Source organism: Caretta caretta, chromosome 9 (assembly GCF_965140235.1).
Source record: "Caretta caretta isolate rCarCar2 chromosome 9, rCarCar1.hap1, whole genome shotgun sequence".
NCBI classification, from domain to species: Eukaryota; Metazoa; Chordata; order Testudines; family Cheloniidae; genus Caretta; species Caretta caretta.
Genome location: NC_134214.1, coordinates 9,666,992 through 9,682,954, shown reverse-complemented (window position 1 = coordinate 9,682,954; position 15,963 = coordinate 9,666,992). Strand labels below are relative to the sequence as shown.

General features: G+C 41.0%; 1 protein-coding gene across 2 annotated transcripts in view; it reads right to left on the bottom strand.

Annotated features, from left to right (window-relative positions):
• Window positions 1–1,859: 1,859 nt before the first annotated feature.
• Window positions 1,860–15,963, bottom strand: part of LAMP3 (lysosomal associated membrane protein 3) — a 33,855-nt gene continuing 19,751 nt past the window's right edge. Inside the window, exons 4-7 of one of the 2 annotated variants that reach the window (XM_048863082.2) lie at window positions 15,444–15,501; window positions 13,796–13,960; window positions 6,682–6,842; window positions 4,161–4,298 (exon numbers count right to left, since the gene is read on the bottom strand). In XM_048863082.2, coding sequence (XP_048719039.2) covers window positions 6,703–6,842; window positions 13,796–13,960; window positions 15,444–15,501 — 363 coding nt within the window. In that variant the 3' untranslated portion in view covers window positions 4,161–4,298; window positions 6,682–6,702. Of the gene's footprint in view, window positions 4,299–6,681; window positions 6,843–13,795; window positions 13,961–15,443; window positions 15,502–15,963 lie in introns of both variants that reach the window. The other variant, XM_075132094.1, reaches the window with a different exon arrangement.

Below are 15,963 nucleotides of genomic sequence, written 5' to 3'. Positions count from 1 at the left end.
TGTGGATCCCACTGTATGTATGCATGCATGCCATGTGCATGAGATTGAAATCTTTGCACAGCTGTGTCCATTGGACCTGTGTTCTGTATGTCTCCCCTCCCCAGCCGTGGGCTTAAACCATCAGTTCCCTGTCCCTGCCCATGGCAGCAAGAAAGAACCAGGCTGTGTCTGCTTGCTACCCTTCACACATTCACCAAACCTAGTTTTATCTAGCTAGGTAAAACACTAGATTCCCTCTCTCCCCCCCTGCCCCCCCCCCGCCACCTCTTTAACAAAAAAACCCCCAAACCCTTATATTTCTCTCAGTACTCTGCACCAAAACCACTTACCTGACAGATGTGAAGCATTTGGGCTTCAATCCTGTCTGTTTTTTGACAGCCTCATTCTTCTTACAGGTGATCATAACCCTTGTTTAGTTGCCTCAGCGAGAGCCATGTGCCTGACTGTTGCTCCATCTGCCATTTGTTCTCCTTAAAATAAGGAAAATCTAGAGACATCCGGCTAACATAATATTTGGAGCAAACTAAAAGGACTACTTCAGACTCAGAAGAACAGGCAGCAAACTCCCAGATGGGAGCTTCTACCTCTAAATCCCAGTTTGTCAGCATCCTCGGCTGCTGAGAAGTGACTCCAAAGACCAGGAGCGGTAAGAAGTTTGATCTGGCACCTACAGGCCATGAAGCAGCCACCAAAGACAGCTCAGCACTGATAGTTGTCCAAAGACAAGGTAGATCAGAGCACTAGATCATATATGGTTACTGGCACCAATCTTCCTTCCCTAAAAATGGGAAATTCGGGAGGCTTAAGAAGAACTATTCACCTTCACTTTCCTTCAGAGAACTGAACACAAAGCCCTCTCTTACTACAGGGATAAGTACTACTAGTCCAACTTCTGGCTCAGCACTGAAGGGCCCGAAGAATATCCTGGGCCCTGCATCCAGTACAGATTTGTCAACCCTGAAAATGGCAGTTTGGACACTCGGGCTGGCACCAACAATCAAGCACTAATGGTTCTGGCTGACTTATTGCTGTTGGAAGTTACCTCCCCTAGTACCTTCATCCAGCACTGACTCCAACATCTAAGTTTATAGTACTCACATTACCTCACAGATCGGCACTGCCATTAGAGGAGATCTATTCCTCCTCCCACTCTCCTGACCAAATCATCTCCCCTCATGGCCATGGCTCAGCAGTCTGTCTTGGGATGACCTTGCCAGGCAATCTGAAGGCCTAGAGGTCAAATTACAGTCTACCACCCCCTAATGCTCCCCAGGTTCCCCTGGTCAGGCAGAGCTGCAGAGGAAAAGGGGTAGGGGCATCCCAGCCCAGGATCCTAGGGGAAAGGGGGAAAGGGAATCGCTAGCTGGTACAACTACCCAGCTTCCCCTGTGCCACTTCCTCCCCAGCCCATTCTCCCCTGAGTTTGGGGCATAGTCATGGCACTCAGATTCCCTCTCAGCAGAGGATTACGCCTTCAGCCTCAATATTTAAAACAGTCAGTTGGGTCTTCCCAGCTCGCTTTCCAGTGTCCACTTGCTCCCCCTTAGAAGGGATGAAGAAAAAGGGGGTCAGGCATTGGCTGCCCAGTTGGGACTTACCCAGTCCAGGGTCTTCCCCTGTAAATTCCTCTGTCCTAGAGGCTTCAACTAGCCTATCCTTCCCACTCCTCCTGCTTGCCTCTCAGACTCTCCTTTTAAGCAGGCCCACCATTTGGAGCATGCTTTGCAGCTGCTGAGGGGCAGGGCCTTCTTGGCCCAGTACTGCCCCATTACTCTTTGAGTCTTAGTGAGGGGTCTGTAAACCCCATCACAATGTAACACAGCACTCAACAGATACAACAAATTCACAAAACACACATATTTAAAATGGCTGAAAACAATCTTTATTACAGAAACTCCAACAGTAGAAAAGTACAGCACATACATGATTTTCATAACTAGGTAATTATGTTGGGACCCATTGATAATGGCAGGATAACAGTTAAGGAGATAAGTCAATAAGCTAATGGTGTCTGTATTCTCAAGAAGTGCATTTAAATCTCCCACCCCTCTCCTTGCAGCTATTTGCAGCCAATTTTTATATTGGGCTTTATTTGCCCTTTGTGAAGGAAATAAAGCTTTGCATTATTATCTTATTGGCTTTTTGGCTAAGAACAAGTATGAGCTTGGTATAATATGTGATATGCCCTTTCTTGTTAGGTTGTATCTTGCATTTGCAGTAGGATGTAGTACATGATCTAGACTGTGATTTTTAGTTGAAGCCTAAGGGAGTTAGGGATTTTAGCAGGGTGTTTTTGTATCTAGTTCTATGATCCAACATTGTGTGCGAGATGTTGGAGAAGAGGTGGACTTTGGCAAGGAACAACTATGGCGAAGAGAAGCGGGGCCCCTCGGTTAGGTAGCATTGTCAGCACCGATGATCCGTTCAGATGAGAAAAAGCAAATAGTAGAAGAAACGGATGGGGTTAAGAGTGGTATTAGTGTGACAGCATGTCCAATATACAGAATATTATACGGTCAATTCTTAAAAATCTCACTGCATGTTACTCCTGTGCAACCCGTACTTTGTATGGAATGTTTCCTCAAACAATACATTTAGCAACAAAACCCTGCAACCAAGAGCCACTAAATCTGTAGATTTCCCCCCACTGAAGCTGGAAGCTCCTAAGAAAAGCATATGAACAATTACTCAGAAGAGAAGCCACGCACCAAATATTAAGCTAAATTCTGGCAGGAAATGAGCATAAGTGCCTGCCAAAAAATTGCATGCAGCAGCTCAAGCAGCAAGTTTGCTGCCTACTCTTACTTCCCATAACACTCAAGGCAACACTTCCTGACCAAGCTATTGCCCCTACCTACATCTCTACTGCCATTTGTTCATGCTTCTTGAAAACATCTGTTCCTGGGATTGAGTAGATTGGGTGTTACTGATTGTCAGAGAATGGGTTCACATTGAGGGCCAGATCCTCAGCAACTGTAAAGCAGTGAAGGTCCATTGACTCCTCAGCTGGTGTAAAAATCACTGTATCTGCACTGGCTTTTTAGTTTGTATAAGTGGCCATAGCGTCAATGGCTTCAATGACTCTTTGCTAATTTACACCAGCTATGGATCTGGCCCTATGGCTGCATTTGCATTGTACACTGCATCAGTGCCAGTTGGTACAAATCTATCATTTTACTCATTGCAAGGAAAAGGATTGCATTTAACTTTTTTTTTAAATAAAAAAGACCCTTCCCCCCCAACACGGAAAAAAAACAAGATAAACATAAACTCAAACATTATTCACCACTAACAGTTTGATTTATAACTCTAGTCCAAAGTATGCAATAGAATGTATTTATTTTGCATCATCCATAAAAATGGCACAGGGCACTGCACAATGAAACACAGTTAAATTATCAGTAATCAAGACTAGTTAAAGCAAGAGTAAACAGGTCTCTCTTCAACTGGGTATCAAATGTTAAAAGACTGAATAGTAACAGAGTTTCCCAGGCAAGGAGCATAACAAGAAAATGCTCTGGTTCCCATTGATACAAGATTAAAAACGGGACAGACGAGGAAACCCAACATTTGAGATTCTAACAAATGGCTAGGAACATACAAGAAAGGAGATCAGTTAAGTATACTGGGCTGCAGCTATTCATGGCTTTAATTGTGAATAAAACAAACACATTTTATACATGCATAACTTTAGAAGGACCCAGTCAGAAAGGTTTACAGCCTGATCCCATGAGCTGCTGTGCTCCTTCAGCAGCCCTCAGGATTATGCCCTTAAAATGCCAGTAACATGCTGGGAGAGTAATGGTTACATTGCATGTTCTTTGTAAATTCAGTTTTCAAATTTATGCTCTTCCGTATAGTAACCCATTTCCTACGTATGATCCATAAACTGTGTTGTAAAAACAACAGTTGAATTTAAATAGGCCACTGAAAATCCTCTTTCTGAACACAAGTGAACTATATTAAACCTGTTCCCCTTCTTCTCAGTTGCAGGTAGCTCAATAAACTGACCAGGTACTTGATTTCATAACTAGATACACATACTCTGGCGTTTTACATTGTTCTAACAGTGTTATTAGAAGGAAAATTATGGCAGTCTTGAAATTCTAAAATCTTTTCATGAAATGATTCTCATTATTTATATGAAATTATTTTGATCTACTAGATTCTCTGGTACGCAGATGATTTACGCTTAAGGCAGACTGCATAGAGGATGAGTGCCACGATGCCGACGATAAAGATCACGAAGAAGCCAATCGCAAGAAAAATGATGTTGAAGTCAGCTGCACACTCCTCCACTAGAAGGGGAAAAAATATGTTAGGTAAAATTTAGTGATGCTGACACTGACTGAATCTGTCAGCCCTTCATGAAGTGATCTTTGAATACTGGAACATTAGAATCATTTGATCAGTTGTAGTCGTTTGAAAGGACCATATCTCTTCTGCTTATTACGCTACTTTACAATGATATCCAAGTACCTCTCCTTTTGCTGACTGGTTTTAAATTTAGTTTGATGCTTTTGTGGATTTAAAGGTGCTGCGAAATGGTCTTTCATTTTTACAGGCAAACCAAAAGAACATTTCTGGTAATGAACAGTTACTTTCATAGACAGATTTTAAGGTCAGAATGAATCATGATGATCGTCTAGTCTGACCTCCTGCATAACATAGGCCAGCCCCACATCACAGCATCCATGTGGAGGGAATTTTTCTCCCTTAATGTGTAAGTGAGAAAGCAATTAATGGTTTAACTAAGCAGTAGTAAAATATCAAAACAACTTTTAAACTTTAAACAAAATGGGCCAGAGAGTGATTTGAATTACCCTGGTGCAAATCCAGAGTGAGTCCACTGCAGTAAATGAAGTTACTCCAGATTTATGCTATTACTTAACTGATATAAAATTTTGGCCCAATGTTATCTATTTATTATTGCATTTTTTTCAAACTAAACTAAGTGATCAGGAATTCCTTATACAGCACGTTTTTCTAGACTCCCATCCTGCAGTCCTTATCCAGGCAAAACTCCCACTCACAGCAGAACGTAGCTCATTACCGTTATTAATAGGGAGGGTTTTCACTGTTCTCTTATTTTATACTGCTCTCTCATTTTAAAATATTTTCATATTTAATTTCTCCTCACTTTGATGTATTTTGTCACAGTGGGTTAGGTTTTTTGGTTTTTGTATGTTTGTCTTTTTAACTTTGTAAATCTTTTGTAAGATGAAGATTTAAATCAACCAAAACCCCTCACTTTAAAATCATCTCAAAATCAATTACTGTATATATCTCTCAATCACACGATTAGTAGGAAACAGAGACCAAAGCATTCCATACAGCATGCTTTAAAATTAAGCCAAATTATTTCCATGTGCAGATCCAGCACCTCAGTTTACAAGCATGAGATTCATCCTTGTGCAGAGGGCCTACACACCATTTAAGTCCCACAAGAACCTTCAAAATGTAGCTTAAGTGGGTCTTCATTTGTTCATAGACCTTTGTGGGCCTTCTGCAGTCGACACCATTTAATATTAAATATTCACCGATGGTGTGTTTTTAATAACCCGAGTGTCTTCCTATACTTAGAATAGGAGAAAGCACAGTATCATCATTACCTCAGCATGGCAATTGTTGAGTTTTATGGAAATCACTGTAACTATTCTGAATAGGAAGTGATTTTATTCAGGAGCTCCCAAGAGAAAACATCTTAAATATTGGTCTCATTGGATCCCTGAGCCCACCTGAACTCACCCCTGCCTTAACCTACACATACACAGTAGAGTCTCAGGACACTACCCCATGTTTTCTGCCCTTCTGTATTAGATCTCTCTATGCTGTATTGTGACATGGGGTTAATACTGACATGCTTTTTATAGCCACAGATGGCTCGTTCTATCCCCCTGGAGCCGACATTTTAAAAGAAATCCACTGTCTTAGATATATTTCTTTTTCCTTTTTATGTTTTTTTAAAAAATGGAAATAAAGCTCCCAAGAAAATAGAAAATTATCCAGCATTTAAAATCTGCCTCTGGAGTGGGCATCAAAGCAGCCCGATCTGCCTGTGAAAGTGCTACAGCACTAATATGTATCTCACATTGCCACAGCAGAACCTGTTTAGCCAATGGAATTAGTAGGAAAGAGCAGAGACTAATATAATACTAGCCCTAATGCTCATAGGGTGAGTGTGCACATTTTTGTGGAGGGGAGCAGAGGCAACCTGTCCAGCCATGATGATTCTTGTCATAGAATCACTGAATATCAGGGTTGGAAGGGGTCCTCAGGAGTGCATCTAGTCCAAGCCCCTGCTCAAAGCAGGACCAATCCCCCTTCTGCACACGTGGCTTCCCATAAGAGCATCACTGAGCACTGGTTCTACAGAATCTCCTGTGAATATAGACTTAGTCCTGTGAGAGAGTGTCTTACATGCCCAATAGTTGACCATCTCCTTAGACCCTAACAGCATATCCCTAAACTCATCCATTTATCATTTGTTCTGTCTTCTTAGCACCCATAATTTTGTTGGCTCTTTTTCAGGAACACAATAGATCTTAAGTGTTACCTCTTCAACATATTGCATGCTAGCTTTAAACACATGGCCTCATCTCATTTAAAAATATAGCTCTTTGACTATAGATTTGACAACTGGAAGCCAAGATTCCCAAGGCCTCTATACTTGCTACGCACATTTTGAAGTGTGTGGGCAATTCAGATGCGTTCATATCCTCTATTTGGCTTTCTTCTGGAAATTAGCCCGAAGGCAAGTACAATGACAAACAATCCCAGAATGCTCAGGCCCAATGCAATAGGGATTGTTCTCCTGTTTCTGTCAAGAGAGCATTCTTCCTCTGCAATCAAAGTTAGAATATAGAGTATGCATTAGATCAAAACAACACACTCCTAGAATATATGCCGATGTAGATACTTTCAAGAACATAGCTACCGGGGACAACCCAGAACTCTGTCATTGCTGAACTCAGTAGGTTTTTCTTTATGGAGGGATCACATCTCACAAAAACATACTTGCCTACTTGGAAATAGCTATATTCTTTGTGGAGAATCTGTTCTGCTTTATCACATACACACACACAAAAAAAATCTGATACACATTTAGGGCTTGAACCTGTGGAGTACTCCATGCATACAGTGCCAGATTAAAAATAATGAGCAAGACTGGTATCTGACATGAAGGAGAACCTCTGCTGTGCAGCTTTCGGTTACTCCTGCCTAATAGTCTGCCTGGTGCAAAGGTTGCGGATCTCTCGAGACATCTAGATAGATTTACGTAATGCTAGGGAGGAGCTGGTGGTCATGGTACATGTAGGTACCAATGACATAGGGAGGGATAGGAGAGAGGTCCTGAAGGCCTAATTTAGGCTGCTAGGTAAGAGACTGAAGTCCAGGACCTCCATGGTAGTAATCTCTGAAATGCTTCCTGTTCCACGTGCATGGCCAGTTAGACAGGCAGAACTGCAGGGTCTCGATGCATGGATGAGATGATGGTGTATGGAGGAGGGGTTTAGATTCATTAGGAACTGGGGAAACTTTGGGGAAAGGGGGAGCCTATACAGGAAGGATGGGCTCCGCCTAAAGCAAAATGGAACCAGATTGCTGGCGCTTAACTTTAAAAAGGTCCTAGAGCAGTTTTTAAACTAAGGGCTGGGGGAAAGCCGACAGGTGTGGAGGAGCACATGGTTTGGACAGAGACATCCCTTAGGGAGGATCTATTAATGGAGATTCTCTATGTCCTAGAAGGAGGAGAGGATGGAAGATGATAAAATACAGGTAGGATCTGATGAGAAACAGTCAAATGAAAAAAAGTCCCATTCAATTACATCATGTAATGGCAGACAGCTAAAAAGTAGCAAGTTTTAAAAGTGCTTATATAGCAATGCTAGAAGTCTAAATAATAAGATGAATGAACTAGAGTGCCTCATATTAAATTAGGATATTGATATAATAGGCATCACAGAAACTTGGTAGAATGAGGATAATCAATGGGACACAGTAATACCAGGGTACAAAATATATTGGAAGGTCAGAACAGGTCGTGCTGGTGGGGGAGTGGCACTATATGTGAAAGAAAGCAGAGAATCAAAAATGAAGTAAAAATCTTAAATGAACCAAACTGTACCATAGAATCTCTATGGATAGTAATTCCATGGTCTAATCATAAGAATATAGCAGGAGGAATACATACAGACCACCTGACCAGGATAGTGATAGTGACTGAAGTGCTCTGGGAGATTAGAGAAGCTATTAAAATAAAAAACTCAGTAATAATGGGGGATTTCAACTATCCCCATATTGACTAGGTACATGTCACTTCAGGACGGGATGCAGAGATACAGTTTCTCGACACGTTAAATGGCTGCTTATTGGAACAGCTAGTCCTGGAACCCACAAGAGGAGAGGCAGTTCTTGATTTAGTCCTAAGTGGAGCACAGGATCTGGTCCAAGAGGTGAGTATAGCTGGACCACTTGGTAATAGTGACCATAATATAATTAACTTTAACATCCCTGTGGCGGGGAAAACACCACAGCAGTCCAACACTGTAGCATTTAATTTCAGAAAGGGGAACTACACAAAGATGAGGAGGTTAGTTAAACAGAAATTAAAAGGTACAGCGCCAAAGGTGAAATCCCTGCAAGCTGCATGGAAACTTTTTAATAGAGGGTCAACTTAATAGAGTTAAGTATATAACTTAACTCACCGTAGAGGGTCAACTTAAATGTATTCCCCAAATTAAAAAACATAGTAAGAGAACCAAAAAAAGTGCCACCATGGCTAAACAACAAAGTAAAAGAAGCAGTGAGTGGCAAAAAGGCATCCTTTAAAAAGGGGAAGTTAAATCCTAGTGAGGAAAATAGAAAGGAGCATGAACTTTGGCAAATGAAGTGTAAAAATATAATTAGGAAGACCAAAAAAGAATTTGAAGAACAACTAGCCAAAGACTCAAAAAATAATAGCAAAATTTTTTTTAGTACATCAGAAGCAGGAAGCCTGCTAAACAGCCAGTGGGGCCACTGGATGATCGAGATGCTAAAGGAGCGCTCAAGGACGGTAAGGCCATTGCGGAGAAACTCAATTAATTCTTTACATCGGTCTTCACAGCTGAGTATATGAGGGAGATTCCCAAACCTGAGCCATTCTTTTTAGGTGACAAATCTGAGGAACTGTCCCAGATTGAGGTGTCATTAGAGGAGGTTTTGGAACAAATTGATAAAATAAACAGTAATAAGTCACCAGGACCAGATGGTATTCACCCAAGAGTTCTGAAGGAACTGAAAAGTGAAACTGCGGAACTACTAACTTTACTCTGTAAACTATCATTTAAATCAGCTTCTGGACCAAATGAGTGGAGGATAGCTAATATGACACCAATTTTTAAAAAGGGGCCCCAGAGGTGATCCCGGCAATTACAGGGTGGAAAACTTGACTTCATACCAGGCAAACTTGTTGAAACTATAGTAAAGAACAAAATTGTCTGACACATGGATCTACATAATTTGTTGGGGAAGAGTCAACATGTTTTTTGTAAAGGGAAACCATACCTCAGCAATCTACGAGAATTCTTTGAGCGGGTCAACAAGCATGTGGACAAGGGGGATCCAGTGGATATAATGTATTTAAATTTTCAGAAAGCCTTTGAGAAGGTCCCTCACCAAAGGCTCTTAAGCAAAGTAAGCTGTCATGGTATAAGAGGGAAGGTCCTGTCATGGATTGGTAACTGGTTAAAAGATAGGAAACAAAGGGGAGGAATAAATGGTCAGTTTTCAGAATGGTAAATAGTGGTGTCCACCAGGTAAATAGTGGTGTCCACCAGGGGTCTGTACTGGGACCAGTCCTATTCAACATATTCCTAAATGATCTGGGAAAAGGGATAAACAGCGAGGTGGCAAAATGTGCAAATGATACAAAACTACTCAATATAATTTAGTCCCAGGCAGATTGCAAAAAGCTACAGAAGGATCTCTCAAAACTGGGTGACTGGGCAACAAAATGGCAGATGTTGATAAATGCAAAGTAATGCACATTGAAAAACATAATGTCAACTATACATATAAACTAATGGGGTCTAAATTAGCTGTTACCACTCAAGAAAGAGATCTTGGAGTCATTGTGGATAGTTCTCTGAAAACATTTATTCAATGTGCAGTGGCAGTCAAAAAAGCGAGCAGAATGTTGGGCATCATTAAGAAAGGCATAGATAATAAGACAGAAATATCGTATTGCCTCTATATAAATTCATAGTACACCCACATCTTGAATACTGCGTGCAGATGAGGTCGCCCCCCTCTCAAAAAAGATATATTGGAATTGGAAAAGGTTCAGAAAAGGGCAACAAAAATGATTAGGGTATGGAACGGCTTCCATGTGAGGAGAGATCAATAAGACTGGGATTTTTCAGCTTGGAAAAGAGACAGCTAAGGCGGTATATGATAGTGGTCTATAAAATTATGACTGGTGTGGAGAAAGCAAATAAGGAAGTGCTATTTACTCCTTCTCATAACACAAGAATTAGGAGTCACCAAATAAAATTAATAGGCAGCAGGTTTAAAACAAACAAAAGGAAGTATTTCTTCACACAACGCACAGTCAACCTGTGGAACTCTTTGCCAGAAGATGTTGTGAAGGCCAAGACTATAACATTGTTCAAAAAAGAACTAGATAAATTCATGGAGGATAGGTCCATCAATGGCTATTAGCCAGGATAGACGGGATGGTATCCCTAGCCTCTGTTTGCCAGAAGCTGGGAATGAGCAACAGGGAATGGATCACTTGATGATTACCTGTTCTGTTCATTCCCTCTGGGTCATCTGGCAATTGGCCACTGTCAGAAGGCCTCTTATGTGATGCTTTGAGTACAGTAGTTTCCTCTGATCAATTAAATCCTTTACATATGATCACGAATCATCACAGCTCAGCAGCCAATCCAGTTTACACCCAAAATATGCTAGTGTCCAAGTAACTTTCTTCCACTGTGAATTATGCCTAGTACCTTGGGCACAGCAGGAAGGAAAGATGTTGACTGTCCTCCAAGAAAGATAAAAGTCTCTCCATGTCTATGACATACAATACTAAATCACAGAGTGTTAGTAAAACTGTATGATTCTTTTTCCTGCTGTTAATCTTAACTTCAATTCTTTTTAACCTCCTGGTAATAGTGTCTGCATTGCTACAGGCTTTGGTGACCTGTGGCTTGGTTTAATCTTCTCAGCAGAGGGGAATCTTTACACCAGCAACATGTAACTAATCTGGAGCATATTCTGGAGTATAAAATGTCATCTATAATTCCAGAACTACCACACTGCTTATCCCCCCACTCCTGATCCAGTTCTTACCTGATCCTGTTGGTGGACTAGCTCGGTGGTTTCATCTGGTGCTGGGTGCCACTTTTTTTAAAAGTAAGCCTTTGGTGAATTCAGGACTGTATTAAAGCTACGCAGCTGCTGTAATCTACATTCAAACTCTCCACAAGTCTGCGGATGTCTGGATCAGGGATGTCGGTTTGGGGGCAACTCTGGGTTGTGAGCACTGAGAACTATTTCCAGTATATGGAAGTGTGATTCAAAAGTAACTTTTAGGGGTTTCCAAACAAACCAGAACAGGCCAAACTCCTCCCTAATGTAACTCCATTGTGGCTTATACAAAATCATAAGTATCTTGAAACCCACTGTCACTCCTGCTGGTGTTTTCTTTCTTCCTTTTTTTTTTTTTTTAAAGATAAGCAAATCTGGTGCAATGGAAGTGAAACTGCACTGTCTCAGAGACGTGACGTAAGAAGGCAATTTGTGTGGCTGCTTTATATAGCCAGTTTCACTGGGGATTTTTCATGCATCATCTGCATATAGAACAGTATGTAACTTTCTCATAACTGTTTCTTAGCCATTGGGGGAATTCTTTTAACCAAAGCTACCTGCCTTCTGGCCTTTTGGCTAAGATCCAATATAACATCATTTTGGAGATGTCCTTGATTAGCAGGCTATCTCCTGTTATAGGGAGACAGACTATATGATCTAATAGGCCTTTTCCATGTGTTACCATACCAAAATCCCAGGTCTGAATAAACCTCTTTATTCTTTTGGGTAGTTCAGATCTGAATTTGGAGACCAACTATGATCCACATCAGCTCAGTTTTGTTGTATGGAAAAAACCTTTGTCAGAATGTGTTTACGTTAAAACAAATGCCAACTAAATCTTGCAAATTCAGCTTTAATTTTAAGAACTTTTAAAAATACGTTGGGGGGGGGGAAACGTGAAGAAGATGATGTCATAGGGAACTGCAGGGGGTCCATGAAGAACCCAGTATAGTAAATGTAGTGAAGTCCCAATCACTTCATTGGACCGGGCATGTTGTTAGGATGATGGAAGACACAACCAAACAAGGCATTTCTTGGAAGGACATCCTTGTGGTGTCCAACCTCATGGCTAATAAGGAGAAGATGGAGGGATAACAGTGAGCAAAGTGTAAGAGCTTTTAATGTGAATTACCCTCAACTGGAAAAATATGCCCTTGACAGAAAGGGATAGGGACAAATTTTGAGAGTGACCAAGGTCCTCCATAGTCTACAGAGCCAGGAAGCAGTAGTAGAGAAAAACACACAGTTTCCCACTGTATTACCTTCTATGCATAATGAGAAGTACTAGCCTGCCTGGAGGAGGAGGAGGAGGAGCTGAAATGCTGAACTAACAAAGGAAGAACAACAATTTAGTTTTAACAGAGTCAAAAGAGAAAATTAGACAGGGAAGGGGAATCAAGGAAATGATCTTTTGAAAGCAAGTAGAACATCAGAGGGCAAAGGAAGAGCTATGCGCCTTTTCTTTTAATGTGTGTAAATGGCAGGAGAAATGAGAAATCTGCTTCAGTGCTTAGGTTTGGGTATGGTGCCATTATCATAGAATATTAGCACCTTATATGAATTAAAAGCAAAAGACAATAGTGATCATCCTTTCTCTTTCTTCTGAGTGGGTAGCACTAAGCTACTCGACTGGTTTGTGTTTGCATGTCTGTATACAAAGAGGAGCTTGTTCAAGGAAAGCCAACTTGAAGAGATGAGCTTTGCATTTAGTGTTGAATATAGGCAGGCTGGTGGTCATTCTTGCTGGACCTTTTCTGATAGTGAGTTCCATAGTCTCTAGGTCAAGACCTACTAAAAGTTCCATCTCCTGCATGCCACAGGTGTTCCCTACTGGATGGCAGTTTCATCATTCCAGTGAAGTGGAGCTGTTGTGGGAAATCTTGGTTCTAAAGGGATAGATGTTCCCCAAGGTAGCTAGTCCCAGAGACAGCTTTGACAACAGAGACCTTGAAATGGACTCTGTATACAATGGGTAGGAGGACAGGAAGCCAATGCAATGGTTGTAAATACATTTCTAGTAGCATTGGGAAAGCAAGAGGAGGTGGGGTATAGAACAGTCTCTGAGAGACAGGTATGGTCAAGGATGGTAAATTTTTAAGGATGAAGGGAAATAGAGCATGTTTATAGGCAGAGGGAAAGGAGCCAAAAGTCAAAGAGAGGCTTTCTGCTTCATGCCCTGGCCTGAAGTATGAGTGGGAGAGACCGATGATACCAACAGCTGGCAGGTGGAAGCACTGGGGAAGCAGTTTGCCTTCGAGAGCCATTACTTTACATTGATTTTCCACATATTTAACAGAGCCACCATATCTCCAGCCTGCCAGCCCACAGTGAGAAAAGCCTCCTGGCTACATTAATAACATTGAAATGCTATCCAGTTGCAAATCTTTAGCTCCTGGAGCCACAAAATAAGCCTGAATGAGCTAACTCTCTAACATACCTTTCCCAAACTGGTTACCAACAATGGCAAAGGCTTGGAGTTGGGTGTTAACAGTGAGAAGCTGGAAGTTGTCTGCCAGGTTCACCATCTGTTTGCTGAGACACTTAAATGAATTCCCCATCGTAGCTGTAAACAGCTGCTTGCTTGTAACATTATGCCATGAACCTGGAGGCCACAAAGAGAGAGAGAGAGAGACAAATTGGAAGAGACAATAACTCTATGGAAACATTTCTGAGGATGAGTGGTGGCTGATTCTAAAGAGCCTTTGTTCCACAACGCTTTGAGAGGGCAGTAGCCACTTCTGTGGGTGCATATTGGAACAGTCTTTGTGTCACAATGTTTATCAGCCCCAAAGATGTTTTTTAATGGCTGCTTTAATGAGCAGACCTTGGGAAGATGAGAGTTTGGGATGGGTTTGGAAAAGCACACAACAATTCACATGCTTCTTCAAACCTTACCTGAAATTCTCTGTGAAAATTGACACTGAGGGTAGCCCTAGATAGGCATGTCCTTTGGGCCTGCTCCTTCTTTCCCTTTTGGTGTTATTAATCAGAAGTAGCTCCATTAAAGTCAATGGAATTCTCATACGTGAGAAGATAATCGAGCACATAAGCTCAGATCCTGAAAGGCATGTAGGCACCTAACTCCCATTTAAATAAATTCCTTTGAGGATCTGGGCCATAGTCTCCAGCGCTATCAGGACACCCCTGCTTGAATGATTACTTTAGTTTCATTCTTTTTCTGTTGGCCAGAGAATAACAAGCATGAATCACAAGACTAATGAATAACATGTGGGTCAAAACATATGTAAAATTAATAATAAGGAAAATATATAATGATGGCGCAGGATTCATCACTTTGACTAAATAGCATTCTCTCTAGAATTGTTTTCCATGAGTTAGCACCTCGGATGTCACTCATTTATGGTAAAGCTGTCAGCACCAGGCCTGTGTGAGAAAGAGAAAAACTTGGGTCTGTTGTGAAGATGGGTCAGAGACAAAATTACAGATCTTGACACCAAGAGTTATTAAAAAAGAGACTGGGTTAGGATCCAAATTTTACAATTGGTTCTTATATTTACACTGGGCCAAACCAACATGCCTGACATGACCACTCCTACACTTTGTGGTGTTTGGAAGCTGTATCCAGATCTGAATTTCTGTGGTGTGTGTGCTTGTTTCTGGTTTATAAGTCACAACATTTCTGGTTTACAAGTGACAAAGTTTATAAGTCACAAAGTTTCTCTCTGGGTGCAGATACAAAACTTTCCCAAAGCTGAGTGGTATTTGGGTTTGGACCCTTCTCCAGTCTATATCAAGGACAGTTGAGAGGTATAGGAATGAGTTGGAGACCCAAGTAGGAAAAAATAATTGTGATGAGTTAACTGCAACTTACTAACATCTTTTTGATTTTTAAACCATAAAAGTTTAGGTAGAGGCTAACTTGAAAGAGTGACTAAAATACAGTCACCTATCAGCAAAATCATGGCTCTTAAGCTAAGGCAGCCTAAATCCACCCTCAGGTATGTAGACCCCAGATATGTAGAAAACTGAAAATAACTGATAAGAAAAAAATCACAACAAAATTAAATCAAGAATGGTTTGGAAATGAAATTAACACTGCAAATATAAAATACACAAACACTTACCCACGGAGGGTATCTTTAAGCTGGCCTCAACTGTACTGATGTAATAGATTCTATCTTTCTGCAAAATAACAAATGAATATCATTAGCTGCCATTGCGCCTTAATGTTTGTGAAATATAATACACCGTATACTGCAGAACAGGGAAGACAAACCCAGCAAAATGGACTCACGGAGGATATGAGAAGAAATAGTTATTGTCTTGCTAAACAAAGCAGGTGTTTTGTGGAAGAAACTTAAATTCCATTGCCCTGTGGTGCTTCGAGATTATTATTAATTTTCCAGATGCTTTACAAAAGCAAAAAGTCACAGGGCCAGGTTATCATCTGGTGTCATTTCAGTTCTATTGATTTCAATGGAGCTGTGCTGATTTATAGTGATTGAGAGTCTGGCTAACAGTCCCGGCCCTGAAGAGTTTAGATTCAAATTTGACACAACCCATGAGGGTCATTAAAAATAAACCAAGGGTGAACGAGGAAAAACGGGCTAAGGTAGCAATGACGAGATCACAGAATTATTCAAG